Genomic DNA, 18,822 nt, shown 5'->3' on the forward strand with positions numbered 1-18,822 from the left:
GAACCCAGCCATTACTTAGGAGTCGTCGCTGGCTGAATCGAATCGTTCCTTCATAACAACACGATTACTGGTCAGGCTCTTGAACTTGTCTACAAGCGTTTTCCGTTGATGCAGATCCGCAACCTCATCGCTACCGCCAACACTCTTGTAATTGACCATGATGTTGGGCACGGTCTTGCGTCCTGTCATCCGTCCGAGCTTAGCCTGAAGCTTTGCCCCGAGTGGATGCTCGTCGAGCTCGACGACGTATGGGGGTGGATCGATTGTGTATTTCGTGAGGAGAATCGCTTTCGCGCGCTTCGAGTATGGACAATACGACTTGGAGAAAATGATGACTATGCATAGTCAGCGACAGACACATTCGTGTCGAGATTGTGGGAGGGAGAAATCTTACTGGGCGATTTCTTGAGTATTCTATCCATGGCCTCGTCAACCTCGGTGTCAACGACCGACCCCTCCGAGCGAGATTCGTCATTCTCCTTATTTTGGAGCGCCTCTGGACTCTTCGGGTGCTGGCCGTCAGCTGAGGAGCCAACACCGACGACCTCGTCCGGGTGATCTGGCTTGAGAGGAGCTTTCTTGTTTGCTAAGTCTTTGGCCTTTTGCTCGGCGGCGCGCAGGCGCTCCGACATTTCCCTGGCGAGCTGAATGTCATCTTCATCAACTGTGCCGTCGCCATCCTTGTCCTTGATATGTGGCTCGATGACTGTGTCTGGACTGTCGGCGGCTTTTTGCCCGACAGGGTGATGGTCGATTGCATTCATGGTCTTGTGGTAGAAGTCTTGTATCGTCCTGGTGTCCTGGACTGTGTTCTGGCGCATTTTCGACGTGAAGAACAGTGTGGTAATTACAACGGCCATGACGGCCACCAAAAGGAGGCGGAGCCTCCTTGCCGAAGGCATCGCCGCCGGTGCCTCGAGGAATATCGGGCCGCAGGTGTAGACCAGGTGAGTTCGGGGGCGCCGGTGTCCACACTTTGACCTTGCAGGTGCTTTGCGTCGCCAAGGTCGTGACTGCCAGGGGTTTTCGACTTCGCGCTTATCGAGGCCTTGTGGTGTTCGAAATGAGGAGGCTAGGCCAGAAGGTGGCAATGTTATCGACAGTGGTTTGGAAGCAGGTGAGCTCAGTTCTGTGAACGATAAGATGAGACAGAGCCAGACGGCGGAGGCCACGATGACAAGTAAAGGTTGAGACCCGCAGCCAGGGCCAGCAAGGGACGGCTGTACCTCGCATGCGCTGCGACAGCGCGCAGTAGTGGTGGACACGTAGTTATCGAGATGACGGCGTGATGAGAGTGTCGGAGGGTCGCGGTGCGCGTGGGTGCAACAGGCTGAGTGCTAAATCTTTCACATATGCGCAATAGATGCTACTCGATTGGACGTCCGACAGAGGGCTCAATTGTCAACGTAAGAAGCGTCACAAGGGATATAGGTACATTCGTTTGGCAGGACGAGTGAGTGGGCCTGTCGCGTCCCCACCCAGCCAACGTGTGGGGGAGTGGATCCCAGTCGATCCACGCCTCTTGCCCGAAGCCGAGCCGGGCACAATTAACATCATTTGAACAGGTGATACAGGTTGTGAAAGGACATGGTGGGTTTCGGGCTCATCAGAGACTCGGGTAATAAGTATTGCAGAGTTCCGGAAGAACAATGCAGCTTTTTTTCTCTCTTTTCCTTTTTTCAACTCTTAATTGGAATTGGTTGTCCCGATTCGGGAACCAAACTAGCCTGTGTTTGTCAAGGCATACGTCGTGACAAGATCTTGCGCATTTATCTATTCATATTCAAATCTGAGATACTGGACCGTCGGACAATTGAAGTGCCACTGATCCTTCTGTTAAAATGCATCTTGAGAACTCAGGCAGTGGATCCTGTCACCTGCCACGTCGGCAAAGCCGCCAGCGATGATACTTGCGTCACGCACAGTCATCCAACGAACTCGTCTCTTTGTTGGTATGTATTGGATCTCTGGTTGGCACGATCCGGTTCTGCGATATTTTCGTGTCCCGTCACAGGGCAGGGGGACCATGCCCCGGCACTGTGACAATGAAGGCACCGAGCCATGAGCCATAAGGCGCTGGAGGGCCCCACCATGCATGATGGCACAATAACAACCTTGATGGCTCCTTCGTCATGTGCCATATCACCTCTGAATGCTTCTCGTAGTATCATTCGGCGAGGCAGAGGGACTGACACCACAATGAAGCATCCGCCGTTGCCTTCCCTCAAGGTGTCTCTGTCTGAATTGTCGGAAGGTAGTGTACATAAAGTGCTCCTGCCGCATCCATCAAGTAGTTTGTAGCAAACCCGACCTTCCACCACTGCGGACGTGTTTTATTCAGCAATCCAGTTATTATCGCTAACTTTGACCAGCTTAGCCGACGAAAGCTTGATCCCGTCACTGTTTTGAGGAATCCGTAGCCTCTGGCCCCGGAGCGTACATGGCTACAACGTCCCGTTCTCTCGACACGCAAGTTGGTGTGACTCAGGCACATTCGCAGACACGACTGCCATCGGAGCTATGGCTAGAAATTTACGAACATCTCGATGCCGCTTCAATGATGCAATTCTCTTCGTGCAGCAAGGTACGCGGCATGTTGTCCATAACATCGGAATTCTGATGTTCATCCGACCTAACGTGTCGTGAATCGCAGACAGTGGCGAGCCTAACAAGCCAATTCGAACGATCAATATGTAAACGCCGCACCGCTGCGCTGGAACCCAAGCAATCGAAATTGGCCATCCTTTCTTCGAACAAGGTGGACCGTAGCATCATTCCAGCCGACACCTATGGGTTTATCCGTGAGCTCGAATTGCGACATGCCAGGATCGACTACATGCTTGTCCGCAGCGGCTTTTTGGACCTCTCAGCACCCCCTGGCTTACGACCATTGACATGCGGCCAACAGTTGTGGCACCTCGTTCCGCTGCTGAAACAAGCACTTGGATACTGCGATGACATCGCCGATATTGCGGCTACTAGCACGACGGGAACCTCGCGTCCGTGCCCATCTGTCAGGTCGAAACAGGTAGCCTACATTCAGGGACTGACTCTCGAAGGTGTAAGCTGTCTTCTATACCTGCTCATAATACTCTCGATTGGGTACATTCAGCAAGGACAAGGCCCGAACGGTAGTATTCCCATCCCGCCTGATAACCCTATCGACTGGGAAATAGTGACAGTCTTTGAGGAGGGCATACTGCGGCACGGTTCCTGGTACCTCTGGGCACATATCGCAGCCAGCGCTGTTCCTGGCGGGCGTTTGGAGAAGCTGAAACGCGGCTTGATGGCGGCGGGGCTGAAAGAATTGACTGATTGGGAGACTGGGAAGGATAGGGTGCTACCAGGCCTCAAAATGTCAGTACTTGACCGATTCCGCCAGCTTGCGAGAAAGAACAGTGGTGTCGCGGATTCGCACACGCAGCACGGAACTACGATGCACATGTTTGAGATTGTTCGCCGGCTTGTGCACAAGGATATGAAGAAGTAGACTTGGGCAAGCATTATCAAAGTATGCGGAACGAAGTTTGGACATTACGCTGCGTATGTTCGGCAATGGATACCTCAAGGTGGATATGAGGTGTGTGTAAGTGCATTCTCCATTTAGGGGGGTCAAATGCCCAGGGTTATCGAGGTGCCAATGGAGCAGAAGCTGGTGGTTTCCGGGAGTTCTTATGGACAAGCCTACCGGGCAAGAATATATTCCTTACCGCACACTGTACCTCTGCGGGCTGGTCCGGGCTTTCATCGCAATAGATTCTGGTGCCTGGTTCGAGGGTGATTGTGTGTCTTGGTCAAGCCATGCGCGAATGACGAAACCATTTCAAAGTCCGTTCCGAGGTGGTTGTGCCAGGATGCGCAGGCCACTGTTGGCTGTGGGATCCCGCCGAAGCCGAGGCCGAGGCCGATGGGCGCGCCCTATGGGCTCGGAGCGGCACTGGACGAAGATTCAGGGCATCCACCACCCCAGCCTTCAGTTGTGATGGAGCTTAACGCCCATCCCCGTGTCAGCAGTGCAGCAGGTGTCACACCATACTGGCCGATGACTCATTCTGCGTGGGCTGAGCATACTAACACCAGGCATGCCAACACCACACATACTAACACCATGCATACTAGCACCAGGCATACTAGCTGACCAGGCACCCTGATGAACCCCAACTCTGGATGTACGTGATGGGCGATCCGTTGGATCCAGAGCTAGAAGCATGTGTTTCCCCCGCCATGTTCACCGATCAAGGTTCGTCCAGGTCGCCAGGCAACCACGCCTTGGCCAACCATGGTGAGGGGGCTTTCCTACCAGCCGCGAAGGGTATTCACGCCGCCAGGTGTGTAATCAGGCGACTGTTGTGCACCACATATGAAGTCAAGCTGCCGAGCCAGCAGTGCTGACCAATTCGACGCCTGCGCCCTTTGGGTGGGAACCTGGAGATGTCTTTGCATGGCAGAAACCCTGACAGCTGAGCCAGCACCGCAATTGCGTGCCCGGGGCATGAACCAGCCCCATGGGACGACGGAGTGGGGCACCGGGCACCGGCCGCCGGGTTCCAGCATGCAAGACTGACACTTTCTCGGCTTCGGCGAAGGTGGGCGTGACTCGGCTGAGGCTGCGTCTAGCACCCAGCCAATGGTTCTGCGCTTGCCATAGCGCTTATTGAACAACGATGCCGACCTCACTCGAGGCTGTCTGCTATTCTCGGCATATATAGATGTGGCTGCTGCCTCTGTTTCCAGGCCAGAACCACTCCTCTCCATCAATCAATCATCATCATCATCATCATCAGACACTTGATCGCCATAATCATCATCGCCTTCTCTATTACAGATCACTCTGGACCGCCTCACATTCATAATTTGTTGAACATCACACATACACTCTGCGACCCTTTACACACACACACTTGCAAGGTTGTCTCGTACGCTTCCCTCAACATCGAAACAAACCGGCATTCTATCCAACAAGTCGAATCAAAATGTGCCGAAGCTGTTACATCACTACCTTCTCGGCCCTTTCCCCTGGGAGCGATTTCCGCAGCCCGCAATCGCAATATGCACCTCGGACCTGCAAGAACTACCACTACAACACAACCATGTCGACGGTTCCGCCCGAGGTCATCTGGGCTAAAGCCGAAGAGAAGAAGGCTCGCGAGGCTCGCATGAAGGCCGCCGCCAAGGCTGCCAAGGCCCAGGACGCCGCGTTGCCAGCTTCATCTGCAGCTTCCGCCTACTCAGACTACACAACCTACTCATACGACAAATATGTTAGCTGCGAGCCCAGCTCGGATGAGAGCAAGAAGAAGTCTGTGGGCCAGCGCCTCAAAAATGTCTTCAAATAAGCGGGACCCCAGAGAGGCGCGGCCAGGACACATTTGAGGCTTCATGCGTAAATCTTGTGGTTTATCGTTGTGCTTTGATTTTGATCTCTATTGAGTTTATGATACACCATTGGACGAGCAGACGGATTGGGAGCTGGATTCAAGGCATTCAGTTGGACGAGCCGGAGGCCGTATCAACCAACGTTCGGTTAATGACCTTGCTATTAGGCAATAGCAACACTTACAGTTTTCATGAGTCGAACAAATAAATGAAAAGCCCCCCCTGCATAGCACGTGTGCAATTGAAAGCCCATCTCCATTGACTGGTGGTGCTATTTCTGAGTGTGCTGCGGTGTGCAAAACCTAACATTGAATGGCTTACAGAGCGCAGATATTGACAGGGGCGGGTCCCACATGGACATGCCTCGCCCAGACCCTGGAATCCCTGGCCTGCAACTTGTGGACCCATTTCCCCCTTTTTCCTCCACCCTGGTTTCTGTCTACTTGAATCGTGTTATTTGGCTCCAGCTCCCATCAAATGGATAAACAGCCCGCTTGGCTCATCGGTAGAGCGCCTCACTAGTAATGAGGAGGCAATTGGTTCGACTCCAGTAGTGGGCATTGACTATTTCTTTTGCCATTTGCAACACCTTATAACATCGTTGTCGCCTATTTGACGCATCATGTCTTTTTGCAATGGCCTTGGGCACCACGGAAGTCCCACTATGCCATCGTTGTGTCATGAATCTCAACGCGTTTGCATGGCCAGTAGTACGATGTTGCGACATCAGCATCGACTCGGAGATGGCTGATGACCAAGCACAGATTGGGCCAAACGAGTTTCGCTAGATGTAGCATCGAAGTCGGCTACAACGATTTGAAATGCCTCCCAGGTAGACCTCATTATGAATCATTCTGACGTTTCGAGTTAGTGGTGGCTCAGCCTCAATGCAGGTTCCCATAAGCTGAAGCTGGGTGGTCTTGGCAACATGCATCTTTTGATGCCCTGGCTGGAATGTCCAAATCGATTTCGCCATGCGGGAGCATATGTATGCCATGACGGCTTTGCGGAAATGACCATAAAGATACATGTCGTCACTCCTTCTGAAAGGCGACCACCGATATACATATAGCCTCGCCTGGCAAGAGCATATGCACAGAATACCTGCAACCCCTCCTGGTTCAGTCGTCTCACACAAGCACCATCACGCCATGTTGGCTGGAGCCTTCACCTCCGCGAGGCTCTCATACCGGGCAGTGGAGGACACCGAAGCCGAGAAGACATGGTACCACGAGCACATCCGGAGCGATCCAGTTACTTTCGGCCTCGGCGACTCCAATCTTGTGCGTCCGCAAACAAAGACCAAGAGTGATGACCACCTGAGCGGCATTTCAAAGTCGCTGCTCGGCGTGGTCATCTGCCTCAAGCCGCAGTCAGAGACTGTGCAGCCTACGCCGATTGGTGTGCTTGTCCTTGACGATGAGGCGAGCGACAACTATCGCCACCATCACCGATTAGCCTGCTTATCGTTGTCAATCGCCACGGAACACCAGAACCAGGGCTATGGCCGCGAGGCGATCAACTGGGCGGTCGACTGGGCATTTCTAAGGGCCAACATCCACTCAATCAGTCTTGGCTGCGTGGAATACAACGAAAAGGGCCGCCACCTGTACGAGGGGCTCGGTTTCGTGCTGGAAGGCAGATTCAGAAAGTGCCATTTCCACGAGCGTAGATGGTGGGATTTGCTGCTATTCTCCATGCTTGAGGAAGAATGGGAGGCGCTCCGTGCGAGTCGGGACACTCCAGTCAATACTTGATGGCCGAATTGGAATCAAAGTTGAGCTGACTTTGTCTGAAAGATACGCGTCCAGCACATTTATCGGTCTTTGCTCAACAGTTCTTCATGCAAGGGCCAACGATTAAGGGGGTCTTCCTTGTGTCAGAATGATATCTCAAAGTTGCGGTTTCATGCATTAGATACACCACCAATACTGAATTGCTTTGCAGTACTTCAGGCGGCTCTTGAAATTGAATCATGTATCGCTGGTTTTGTGCGTGTGTGGTCGTGGCACCTAATCTGTACGGGGTCCATGGCATGCAAAGGATAAAGCTTGAAGTGCTAAAATTTGTGTCTGTTCACTTTCGGGAACTAGATGTCACTCGATCGACTGCCGAGCAAGGCCAAGGGTCCGATTCGCTTCCACCAATGTCTTCGATGTGTGTCAAAGTGACCTAGCATAGCTGAGGCTTTTAAGCTGCGAGATCTTGAACATGGTTCTGGAAATGACTGGAAACGAGTCTTTATGGGACTCAATACAAGATGCGCATAGTTGTCATCAGGCAAACGGATATGGCGGCGAAGCTTAATGGAGAGTGAGCTGTAAGCTATCAAGCCTTTATCAGCTGCGTGAAACGCCTGACGGCAGCCATCATGCTGCATGCTAATGACCGACTCAACAGCGCGGTCTGCAGGGCGCGGCATCCGCTATGATTGGTGGTGGTTGCATTCTGTTATGCAACACCGAACACTACCTCGGTGTTGGGTGCTGCGCCAATGCAAGCCACATTGGGGATGCTTACCACCATGATCTATGCCGCCGCGCAGGCACTTCCGCCGCAGTTCGCGCATATGCCGAGGATGGACTCTGATGCGAACTCTTTGCCAATAAAGTAGCCCTGCAGTCAGGCCATTTCATCGCTGTTCCCCGCCCGGTCTATATAGCCTTGCCTTATCAATCTCCACGTAGGTAAGGGCACCTCGCAAGGTGTACTGTATGAAGCCAGAACATACAAGGATTGAGATATGGCCTTCGGAAAGCTTCACACACCTTCTGTCATTGACTGGATTCGTGGTGGCAGAGTTCCCAGAAAGACAGTGAAGTCTACTGGTGCTGCTGAGCTCGGAGCGAACCCAAATTTGCGCAGATCCAAGCCTTCTCGAAAAGACGTACTCGAACTGGTCGACCTCGACACGGTATTGACGCAAAGAGCGCCCATGCTAGTGAAGAATACGGATTTACATACGTTGAGTAGCTTGCGACAACATGTCGCCGCGACGCTGTCACATGTGGAAGAGACGCCGCTGTATGCTTCCCAGATACGTATAATCAACAACGGGGAAATCGCGGACGAGCAGATCGATATCAGAGAGCTTCAAAGACTACACTACCAGGTCATGGCTCCTAGCGGTCCAGATGGAGATCTGCACATCCACCTGCACCACAAGCGACATATGATCAGCCCAGCCCAGCTCTGCCAACTCAAGGAACACATTCGAAGCGGGAAAACGACCAGAGACTTACGTCAAATCATCGCCGATATGATGATTGGACGTGCAGATGCGGTCCCAGTGTACCACACTCAGGTTGAGGTGTGCATGGTCGGAGGGTTACAGGCTGGTCCGGTACCAGGGAGCGAGTGGCAGCTGCAAAACTTGATGAACAAACGGTTCTGCCAGCAGCTCTCTATTCATGTTCTGCCGCCTGGTCAAAGTATCCTTGTCCATGCATTTGGACAAGAATTCGTCTATTCGAGGCCGCGCTTCGCGGCTGATGGCACTATCAGCGCCCGCACGATCAAGAAATGGTTTCTCCAAAGAGTGTTGTCGACCTTGGGAGACACCAGATTACAAGAGTCAGAGATGATATGGCACGAGCCCACCAGCTACGATGAGAAAGGCAAGAAGCTTGGAAACCGATCAAGAATACCTGGCGGCTCGATCGTCCGCCTTACTTTCGCCCGCAGCACGGAAGACCTCTTTGTGAAAGCCGAAACAAGTCTGGTGTTTGCCTCTCGGACATGCGTCGTCTGCCACGAGGACAAGCGACCGGCAGAAACACCGGGCAAAGTCACATCGGCATGTAAGCACAGATCCTTGACCTGCAGAGATTGCGTTGCACGGTGGATCTCTGCGTGTATAGAGACAACGACTTGGAACAGGCTGAGATGTCCGGAGTGTCCGGCGTTGTTGCGATTTGATGACGTGGCCCGCTTGGCCAAACCATCCACTTTCAGGAGGTGAGCGTGTCCATCATATGTTATTTCATCTGCAACAGCTGCTTTCAGCATGGTGAGCTCAGTCTGACATCTATCAACAGGTACGATGATCTTGTCACAAGGGCAGCTCTAACGGCAGTCCCAAACTTCCGATGGTGCATGAATACTCAGTGTAACGTCGGCCAGGTCTACCCCGCGAATTGCTCCCGAGCCAAGTGCCACTCCTGCCAGCGATCCATGTGCGTGAGCCACGATATCCCCTGGCACAAGGGCGAGACGTGCCGCGAGTACGACCAGCGAACCAAGCTGCAGCACAGAGGTAACAAGGCGTCTCGGAAGAAGGTCAAGGAAACGACGAGGCCGTGCCCCAAGTGTAAGCGGCATATACACAAATACAGTGGCTGCGATCATATCACCTGTAAGTCTCCCTTCCATGCAGCTGCGAGTCGGCTCGGCGTCATCCTATAGAGATGAGAACTAAATTGTGTCTTCAGGCATCTGCGGCCACGAATGGTGCTACATCTGCAGTGCGCCATATTCCAGGGACGACCAGGGGTCCCTCAATTGCTTGCATCACCAGACTTGTTTGCACCACTCACGGCCGCCATTTGTTGATGCCCGAGTTCCACCAAGACCATTCGTGGGCATGTTCACTGCTCATGGATTCGGAAGGATGGCCCCTCCCCCTCTAGCAGGAGCGGACGGTCGGTCCGTACGTGTGTGACCACTGGCACCTATATGAGATATCCTCATGCGCGGTGAAAGTCCTTTTGTATATTGTAGAGAGGCAGCATGAAAGGAACATGGCGCTTTCCGATAATGTGTAGTGCTCTAGAGGTTTGTTCTTTAGAAGATGATGAGTGCAGTGGAATGCCTCCCAGCAGTAGTGCCGCGCAAGCTCGCATATACCTCAAATGGCCGGAACAGGGCAACTGTGTTGTTGCACCCACCTTCACTAGTGGAGATGCAGTTAACAAACCAAGACTGGACGATGCAAGCATCGACAAGAGACCGAAGCTGGCATACTAGTGGTGAAGGGTCATCGCCTTTGCCTTATGCATTGCGACTGGATCGCGCACACATATGAAGATTTACCAGTGAATGTGCAAGGGTCATGCCAGACCAGAAGAATGAACAGACGAATCTTCGGCCGCCCGAGGCACGGACTCCAAAATATCGTGTGGTGCTACGTGAAACCCTGAACCCTGCTGTTGTAGCCGCTCAAGCGGGCTGAGCGGGAAAGAGTCCAGAACGAGGATATTTACTGCAACACTGAGCTGCTGCACATGCTATCCGTTCCTGTGTTTGTTAGCTCACCCTCAACAAGTGTACACCCTGCACACGTGGTATAGAGGGTAGCGCATGGTGCCTAGCTGAGAGTCCTGGTTCACCCAGCCGGCAATAACTCAAAGGTCATCCATTTCGGCGTGGTCAGAAGTAATGAATGGACGCCGAGCTACCCCGTGCACTGGGAGGTCGAGAAAACCAAGATCGACACTTTCGACGTGGCCATGTCGTGGGTTTGCTCCTGTTGGTCGCACAGCACGACATTTGGGCTGACTGCTTCTGTGGCTAAAGGGGGAATCATCTAAAAGACCCCCACAATTTAGTGGCAATTGGACCGTCGTGGAAGCTAAGCCTACTAGTGGCCACGGAGCGAAGTGCGAGCGAGTCTCTAGCCATTGGAGATAGACGTTTTGAGGCGAATCAACATGAGCAAATATCAGAATTGGGCCTTGAGCCCAGTGCGGCCATCTGAATCCAAGTACGCCCAGGGGATCGACCGACGGGGCCACCTCAGCCAAGACGAGGCTAGGCAGGGGCCGAGTCTGCAATGCAACGCTGGTAGCTCCGATGAGGCCGATCGTGGGAGCAGAATGCGACAAGCGTGGAATGGCAATTGCGGCAAGTGCCAGGGAAAGTTGGATAGGACTTGGCCATGGCCAAGGTGCCGCCAGTCAAGCGCTGCCACCGCAACATCGTAGGGATCCTCGTGACGGGCTCCGACTTTCTGATACGCGTCCTCTGCTGCATTGGTCAGCACGCGTCAGGATTGGCTCTGTTTCAGCTCTCCCTGGCCGCGGAACTCTGGGCGGTGGTGGCGAGGGCTTCATCGAACGCCCTGCTCGTTGAGAATGGGCTAGCCTGCAAATAGCTAGACTGTCGAACTATGGAAACAATTTCACCACGAGAATGGTCGCTGCCAGGATGACAGAAAAGACGCCAGAGACGGGGGCGGCCAGGCTCCCGCCCGACTCGGGCGTGCTTGGCGGCGAGGCACAGACATGGTGCGTCCCACGCTAGGCGGCCGCTAGAGCGTCCACTGACGGATGGATGTCGACACGCTGGCTTGTGGGTTCACTAACTCCTATGGATGGTATTCGCATGGCTTGGGGACGACAAACAGCTGGGGCCACCAACGAGGGCAATCAGATTCAGGACAAGCAGCTGATGTTTGAAGGGGTGTTGGCCAAGCGGCCAGCACCCATGGTGGCGAGACCCCGGGCGGATGCTGCGACAGCCGAGAAGACGTGGGCTGTCGTCATTATGCGCTTGACAGGCGCCGATTGCAATTTCTGCCGACTGACAACGGGACTAATGAGTTGACAGCTGCACCAAGCTACTGGGCCAGCGGCCGACGGGGCTGAGCTGATGAGACTGCGGACGTCAACCACCACGGGAAGACGAGAGGAAGTCGAGAAGCCGGAGATGAGATGCGGGGCGGCTGAGGGTGCTGCTGAGACTGCGAGCCCACGACTGCTGGAGCGTGCGTTCTCGAACTGCGTGCTTGCGTCCGCGTGGTGCAAAGCTGCAATCTCGCGGCCGTCCCAGGTGCACCCGCTGACCCGTGCCAGCGACGTGTCTTGCAGCCAGATCAAGTATCAAGTAGCAAAGCAAATAACCTCCTTATACTGTCATGCCCTCTTTGAGGTGCCCCACCAAACTTGGTAACAGACGACCGGGCCACCCGAGACCGGGGCGGCCCAACCACCCCGTGCGAGGCGGTGGAAATGGATGGCGGTGTCGACAACAGCAGCCCTTCTAGCGCCGCGCCGGGTCGCGTCATGAGGTGGTGCAAGCACCGCTGCGCCCCAGCTCGCAGCAGAGCCTGCAGCTCACCAAGGTTCAAGGTAGGATAGCGTATCCTTGGTTATTAAGGCCCGCTGGAGCCGGGCCTGCACGTCCGTCCAGCCTGCCTACCTGCTTGCCTGCCTCCGTTCGCTCGCCGCCCCGTCCCTGTCGTCAACGACATCGTCACCCTCGTTAGGCCCGCCCGTCCTGCTTGCGTGCTTGCACAAGTGTTGCGTCGTCGGCTGTTTGCACACAGTGGCGGCAGGAGATGAGCGGCCCCGTCCTCGCCCTCACGGCCTCGCCCGCCGTGCCCGACCCGGCTCGCTCCTCCGGCAACCACCCTCAATCCTCCTCCCTGCTGCCGCATTCCAGTGCATTCGCCCCCGATCTTTTCGCCGGCCTCGCACACCCGCTCCCCAGTTTCACTGCGCCTGCAAAGGCCCCGCGCGACCGCTCCTTCAGTGTCAAGAGCCTCCCGAGCCTCCCCCTCTTTGGCGACGGCGTCTCCCTCGACTTCCACGCAGACATCGACACCTCCTTCTCTCTCTCCTACGCAGACATCGCGCAGTCCTCCGATGATATCCACGCCCGCTCCCGACCCAGCATCTCAGCATCGGGCCTGGCGCCCAGCTTGCATACAATGGGCAGCATGAGCAAGCGGCGCTCCATCCTTGCTCGGCCGGTCTCCTGGATGCCCGTATCAAGATCCTCTCCGGAGTGGGACGAGTCCGACCTCCCCGGCGCTCCCAGTGAGGCTGATCACTCGTCGTCAAATGCTACCAAATCAACTGCTTCGAGCCGACTCGACCCCCGGGACTTGCAGGACAAGCCTAGAGCCGTCTCCGGTTCGCTCACAGCCGCATTTGCGCGGCGTTCATGGCTGGGCAGCTCCGCAAGGAGTCCGTCTCCAAACAAACAGGATGATGGCGCTTTACAACCCGATCTTTCTGCGCCACCTCATGTGGCACTAGGTTCCGTACAAGAAAGTCCCAAGGCACTCACACGGTCAGCCACGGAGACGTCGCTCCAAAAGCTCAAAAAGTCAGCACGCCGCGGTTCTGGCGGTCTTGGTAGCGGAAACGAAGGCAGCAAGTCGACCGAATCAATGGGCAAGCTTGGAGGCTACTTTTCGAGGAAGAAACAACAAATTATACCGTCAAAAGTGCCCCTGACCCTGAATCAGGAAAGCGCCGGCTCGTCCACCACGAGCCTGGCCCCGCCTTCTATCGAAGCTCGTCCTTCTCATGCCTCGGAAACCAGCAATAGCACCGCGCCAGACGACTTTACAATCGCTAGCACACCGGCTGCACTCCGTGACCCTTTATGGTCACTTTTCAAAAGTCTGGATACTGATTTTGCCAAGTTCCAGGCAAAGCCCGTCAGCGCCAAAGCGACCGTCGTGCGCGGTACACTGCTGCCATTCCTCCGCAAGTTCCGCTTGCATCCTTCCAACAAACAGTTGCGCCCTACCGAGCTTGAAAAGCGAGCCGTCATACTCAACAAGTGGTGGACCGGTATTCTCGACATGCTTCAAGGGAGCGATCAGCATACCGTACCAGGCGTTGACAAGCCTTGTCTCTACGAAGCCGCCACTTTACTCATGATCCGCCCGGAATGGCGTTTCAGCACCTCAAGCTTTTGTGCTCTGACCGACCGTAGCCCGAAGGAAAGGCTTCGCAAACGGGTGCGGTCGCCCCCAAGTGGCTCCTCATCCGAATCACTCGAATCTAGTGAGGCGTCATTCGTGGCCGACTCAGCAGACCACAACGTGCGGACCATGTTCACGACGAAGCTTGTCGCCCAACTTGTCCTGATTATCGACAAACTGTCCCACAGACATGCGCCGCTCAGCCTTGTGAACTTTGCTGGAAAAGCCTGCGCTTATGCATTCTTCTTCTGTCCGGACGTTGCAGCCGTGCTCGTTAGGCTTTGGGGCCTCACGCCAGATATGATTCGCCGCGTGGTAGACGAGTTTGGACTTCCACGAAGAAGTAAAAACGAGAGCGATGACATTGTGGCGCTTTTCCCTCCCAATTTGGAGGATCTTGGCTGGTCGTCTGTCAAATCAAGCGTTGACTCGCTCAAACGACCTGCGCCTCTGCCACTTGGAACGACCAAAACCCAATGGCACGGCCCTTGGGTCTCCCGGTGGAAAGGAAGAGACAGCGACCTGTTCTTCGTCTTCTGCAAGTACTTTTTCATCCTTGCCGAAGAATTCATCCCCCCCGGGTTACCTCTCGTCGAAAAAGCTCGTGCTCCTGCCTTTGTGCTTGTCAACAGCCAGATCCTGTCCGTTCTTGACTCGACGATTCATCGACAAGCTGCTGTCGGTGTTCTTCCCGGCCCAGGACTCATGGATGCTGATCAGGGCGCTGACACGTCTCTGCTGTCCATATTGCCGTCACCAAACAACAATGCATTCAAGGGCATGAGCGAGAACCGCCTCATCGTTCTGCTCCGCGATTTTCTTCATATCCCCACACAGAGCATTTCAGAAGCCCGACACACTTTCGCGGAAGCTTTCATGTCAATCATGAAATCCACTGCGAAGCGCACGTCGCAATTCAATCATAACGCATGTTTCACGATATGCGACTTCCTCGAGGAAGCGCTACCCATATACGCAGAGTTCGCAAGATTTGACGATACCGGGGTCATTTACTGTGATTGGAATTTCTGGCTTGATGTCCTTCGCAAGATCTTGGAGTCGAACAATACCATGTCCGAGATCAGAGTTTTGTCTCTACTGTTCTCCATCTGGGACACGGTCGTCAGCGACCCATCTCGCAAGGATACCGTGTGTCACGACTGGCTTATATCGGAGGAAGTGTTTAGCACGTTCTTCAACAATTGGTGTCCAATGGTACGAGCATACTACATGCGACTATTATGTTGGAGAATCTGTAGGGACACTGGTGCTGCGAATGAGGCTAATGCGTAAGTTTTAACATCAAGTGTGCTTGGTACACACTCACAGTTTGCTGACATCCTAGATCTGTCTAGGAGAATCTTCCTGGCTGTATGGGCTCGATTGAAAATGGTCTGGTCTCATTACTTGTGGCTTCGTCAGTCAGCAGAGAACGAAGGGAAGTTCCCCCCTTCGACCGCACCGTCATATCCAACTCCTGGAAAGCGCTTCATGATCATCAGGCATGAAGTACCTGCTCCTCAGAACGGTCTGCTTGTCGGGTTTGATCAATTCTCGCCCCAGAGCTCGCACGCCGATGTTCCGAGCGGCCCTGCCACATCATTCGATGCAATACATATCCCCGAAGCCGAGGCGCCACCGCAGTACAAGAAGAAATGGGGGCTATTTGGCAAAGTAATGTCTCTCTCAGGTAGCAACCCTGCACCAGAAGACCTCGAGTCACTCCGTCGCGAGACTGCCAATGCGCGCATGAGACCCCTTCCCCCACCAAAGGCGCCGATTTCGTCAGAGCCTTACCAGATCACCGCCTCCGATGCCGACAGCATGGGCTCTTCTCCGACTTACGAAGCGGTGCAGTACATATTCAAGTTCACTTTGTCTTGGAATGCCCCCGGCACGCCTCACCCTCTACCCCGATTACTAGGACGGCCGCGGCTCCCTGGTCCTGCACAGGCCGTAGTCAATTCCCGCGATCGTAGCGGAGCTCAGGGGCAACTTCCTGCAGCGAGCCGCCCAGCAGCACACCGAGCTGTCTCCGGCAGTGTGAGTGCGGGGCTCATTGAGGCAGCGAGAAACGCCTTGCCCATTGACGAAGAGGCTACTCCTCGCCGTCCCTCTGATACTATGGAGCCGCCGGTCAACGCGGACAGTACAGTCGCCGTCGACATGGCGCGCAATGAGGCTCGCAATACCATCACACAAAACTCGTACATGATGGTTGAGCCAAAGACCGAGCCTATGCAACCATCAGGTCATTTCGCGCTCGGCGTCAAATATGCTGGTCGGGCTCTTGCAGAGTGGGGTCTTGTGGTAGGCGAGTACAATGGCTTCGTGGACAGACGACGTGATGAAGGTGTCATGGGTCTCAGCGAGATCGAGGTACCAACGTTGGGTGTCGAAGGCTTTCGCAAGCACTGAGATGTGGGAAAATATTCTCCAGCACCGACGTCTTGTTTTCTCGGCCGACGTCTGCCATCACCACGGCTCTAAGCTCCATTGCATGCCGACGCCAGCCTCACGCATTCGTCTATATCCTTTGCTTTTGCAGCTCTCTGAAATTAGGGGTGATTGAGGCATGATGTGGTGTTGGGAGTTTAAGATCATTTCCTGTTTCCTGGGTGCTTTGTCGGCGCATTTTCTTCATGACTTTTACATTTTGGGTCGAGCCATCGGGCCATTCTTGCATTTCCACCCCGGCCCACAGAAACCAAGGTACAACATATGTTCGGCGTTTTGGGGTATTTTGTATTGTTTCACTGAGTCGGTCTACCACACATAGGCATTGTCAGAAGAAGGACAAGTGCAGTAAGAGAATGATCCAGGGAAGCGCAAGGACCTCCTCATATCGGGAGCGTCGTTCACTGGCAGATGGGGAAGTGAGGAACTTCTGGTTATAGTGTACGCCAAATGCGCCCTGGCGGAGGCAAGCCCGTCGTAGACAGGGTCCAGTTTGGCCGACGCACTAAATACAAGATGAAGCCAGCCAGGCCTTCCTGGTGCTGCGACTGCGCAAAGCTGCCACGCTCCGTAACAATCACGGAAATTCTGTGACGAACTGTTCTTGTTTCGCAGGCTCTGGTGCAGGAGATGGCTTTCCGTATTGGTCAAGCATAGCCCGCTCTGAGTGGTCAGCTTGCAGGACCACTGTGGGGCAATACCCATGGCCGTGACAGCTACACAACGTCATTGCGGAACGGCATGGACTCCAGCCGCTGATGACAACAGACCGGAGCCAAGAGCCCGGCCCAGCGCAGATTGTGCCTCGTGGTGGCCTTTCTCCCCAGGGAGCGCGACAAAACTCGGTCGTAACTCTGGATTTCCAGCCGTTCACGACAGCCTACCTGCAATGTGCATGACAGCTGCCACGCGAACTGCCCTGGTCAACATAGTTCACAAGCGTTGCGTAAGACAACCTAATTCGGCATATTCTGTAGGCTCTCATTTGTTTTCCCTCTGCTCCCTTATTACCATATTCATGAATAACACTGTGATATGGCGGGTTCCAGCTAGATACAGGCTATCTGAAAGGCAACACCACGAATGAGAAGCATTCACGTCCTCGCGGGCCACCTCACCACAAGCTGCTCTGGACACTCTCAGCATCCCACCAAGATTGGCGATCTTCAAGAGCACCAGCACAGCCTCGGGCTATAATGGCCGAATGTAGTAGCAACAGCAGATCATTGGCCGCCTCCAGCACGCTTGATCATCACAGCGGCAGCAATGACAGGTGGCAGGACGAGCCTCCTTATAAGCTGACGGTGCAGAAGGCGGCCGATGCAGGGGCCGATACAACAGGACGTAGGCCAATCGTTTCTGAAGATATTTCCTTTCCATGCGACCAGCTAGCTGAAAACATCCCATCGTACAGGGCGCGAGAAGTTTGAGAAGAAGCTCGAGGCCCAGTGTCACTGTGGCCGCGTGAGATACTGGATCAGCCGCGACAAGCCGCTGGTCGCCAAGTTCTGCCATTGCCACGGTTGCCAGAAGCTCCATGGTGAGTACACGGCCCGCAATCTAGGCGAACGGATACCATGACGATTTCGTGAACCACGGTCCAAGTGGAAGAATAATGAGGAAGAGCAGCTGACTGTGGACCTCCACGCCTGCAAACAAAAGGTGCCCCTTTCCAGTGGGCCGCCATCTTCCACAAGTCCGACATTCTCTTCGAGCACGGCGCGCAGGGTATCGAGTTTTACAACTCCGGGAATCGCAACGCAGCACACGACCTGCCCTGCAAGCTAAGCTGTCAATACTGCAGGGCGCCCATTATGGACGAGGGCCGCAGAATGGTGCTGTTATTCCCAACGCTGATCGACTTTGCACGAGTACCCGCGGATGCTGGCGATGGCCTGGGTCCAAGCGTTCAGCATCCGGGCAAGCAGGAGCGCAGTGAGGAGGACGCAAAGAGACTCAAAGACGGGTTCTATCCGGAGTATGTACTTGATCCTCTTCGTTTTCTTGCGGGTTGTCAGGCCCTTATAGTTGTCCCAGCATCAAGTTTGGGCATATTATTATACCCCTTGGTCTAAGATGCTTCGTTGCTTCTGAGAGTTCTCCTGGAACAAGTGGCTGACAAATACTTTTTCTTCATAGTTGTCATATCTTTTACAGCCAACGGTTGGTAGACATCCCAGACAGCAAGCCCAAGTGGAAAGGCCTGGATGGGGCAGACGGCATACTGTGTGACAACATGCCTTGAGGATTCCTCCCCAGCGAGCGTTCTCGTTTGGTTCCAGCTGAGAAGTTATAGATTATTTCCTGATTCACTGGCCAGCAACTTATCATAA

General features: G+C 54.3%; 7 protein-coding genes and 1 non-coding gene across 8 annotated transcripts; 6 read left to right on the forward strand and 2 right to left on the reverse strand.

Moving 5' to 3' along the window:
• Positions 1–15: 15 nt before the first annotated feature.
• Positions 16–902, reverse strand: B0I36DRAFT_249415 (glutaredoxin; the record flags this gene model as incomplete). The annotated part of the gene is made up of 2 exons (XM_046150474.1): positions 16–335; positions 395–902. 2 exons carry the CDS (start codon positions 900–902, stop codon positions 16–18), a joined length of 828 nt encoding a protein of 275 aa, XP_046009594.1.
• Positions 903–2,039: 1,137 nt separating this feature from the next.
• B0I36DRAFT_330530 (uncharacterized protein) lies at positions 2,040–3,838 on the forward strand. Its single transcript, XM_046154848.1, has 3 exons — positions 2,040–2,582; positions 2,652–3,340; positions 3,539–3,838. The coding sequence occupies exons 1-3, from the start codon at positions 2,441–2,443 to the stop codon at positions 3,605–3,607; spliced, it is 900 nt and encodes a 299-aa protein (XP_046009595.1). The 5' UTR covers positions 2,040–2,440; the 3' UTR covers positions 3,608–3,838.
• A 381-nt stretch (positions 3,839–4,219) lies between these two features.
• B0I36DRAFT_157816 (uncharacterized protein) lies at positions 4,220–4,864 on the reverse strand. The gene has a single exon (XM_046148617.1). It carries the CDS (start codon positions 4,753–4,755, stop codon positions 4,297–4,299), a length of 459 nt encoding a protein of 152 aa, XP_046009596.1. The 5' UTR covers positions 4,756–4,864; the 3' UTR covers positions 4,220–4,296.
• A 1,000-nt stretch (positions 4,865–5,864) lies between these two features.
• On the forward strand, positions 5,865–5,936 carry B0I36DRAFT_t131. Its single transcript has one exon. It is a non-coding gene; the product is annotated as a tRNA-Thr (tRNA).
• A 591-nt stretch (positions 5,937–6,527) lies between these two features.
• On the forward strand, positions 6,528–7,133 carry B0I36DRAFT_248541 (acyl-CoA N-acyltransferase; the record flags this gene model as incomplete). Its single annotated transcript, XM_046150394.1, has 1 exon — positions 6,528–7,133. The coding sequence occupies one exon, from the start codon at positions 6,528–6,530 to the stop codon at positions 7,131–7,133; it is 606 nt and encodes a 201-aa protein (XP_046009597.1).
• Positions 7,134–9,352: 2,219 nt separating this feature from the next.
• B0I36DRAFT_330545 (uncharacterized protein) lies at positions 9,353–10,334 on the forward strand. Its single transcript, XM_046154849.1, has 2 exons — positions 9,353–9,730; positions 9,807–10,334. The coding sequence occupies exons 1-2, from the start codon at positions 9,472–9,474 to the stop codon at positions 10,034–10,036; spliced, it is 489 nt and encodes a 162-aa protein (XP_046009598.1). The 5' UTR covers positions 9,353–9,471; the 3' UTR covers positions 10,037–10,334.
• Positions 10,335–12,652: 2,318 nt separating this feature from the next.
• Positions 12,653–16,450, forward strand: B0I36DRAFT_365955 (uncharacterized protein; the record flags this gene model as incomplete). The annotated part of the gene is made up of 2 exons (XM_046159219.1): positions 12,653–15,321; positions 15,388–16,450. 2 exons carry the CDS (start codon positions 12,653–12,655, stop codon positions 16,448–16,450), a joined length of 3,732 nt encoding a protein of 1,243 aa, XP_046009599.1.
• A 1,235-nt stretch (positions 16,451–17,685) lies between these two features.
• Positions 17,686–18,734, forward strand: B0I36DRAFT_352252 (Mss4-like protein; the record flags this gene model as incomplete). The annotated part of the gene is made up of 4 exons (XM_046157093.1): positions 17,686–17,833; positions 17,904–18,029; positions 18,152–18,467; positions 18,629–18,734. 4 exons carry the CDS (start codon positions 17,686–17,688, stop codon positions 18,732–18,734), a joined length of 696 nt encoding a protein of 231 aa, XP_046009600.1.
• Between the last annotated feature and the right edge of the window lie 88 nt (positions 18,735–18,822).

The sequence above is a fragment of the Microdochium trichocladiopsis genome (genome assembly GCF_020744255.1).
Source record: "Microdochium trichocladiopsis strain MPI-CAGE-CH-0230 chromosome Unknown B0I36scaffold_8, whole genome shotgun sequence".
Taxonomy (NCBI): domain Eukaryota; kingdom Fungi; phylum Ascomycota; class Sordariomycetes; order Xylariales; family Microdochiaceae; genus Microdochium; species Microdochium trichocladiopsis.

Excerpts from the sequence above, each read along its gene's own strand:
- B0I36DRAFT_330530 (XM_046154848.1), top strand. The coding sequence starts at position 2,441 with ATGGCTACAACGTCCCGTTCTCTCGACACGCAAGTTGGTGTGACTCAG. Across the intron at positions 2,583-2,651 it reads GCAATTCTCTTCGTGCAGCA|AGACAGTGGCGAGCCTAACA; the intron begins AGGTACGCGGCA and ends GTCGTGAATCGC. Across the intron at positions 3,341-3,538 it reads AGACTGGGAAGGATAGGGTG|GCTGCGTATGTTCGGCAATG; the intron begins CTACCAGGCCTC and ends TTTGGACATTAC.
- B0I36DRAFT_157816 (XM_046148617.1), bottom strand. The coding sequence starts at position 4,755 with ATGGAGAGGAGTGGTTCTGGCCTGGAAACAGAGGCAGCAGCCACATCT.
- B0I36DRAFT_330545 (XM_046154849.1), top strand. The coding sequence starts at position 9,472 with ATGAATACTCAGTGTAACGTCGGCCAGGTCTACCCCGCGAATTGCTCC. Across the intron at positions 9,731-9,806 it reads TGGCTGCGATCATATCACCT|GCATCTGCGGCCACGAATGG; the intron begins GTAAGTCTCCCT and ends TTGTGTCTTCAG.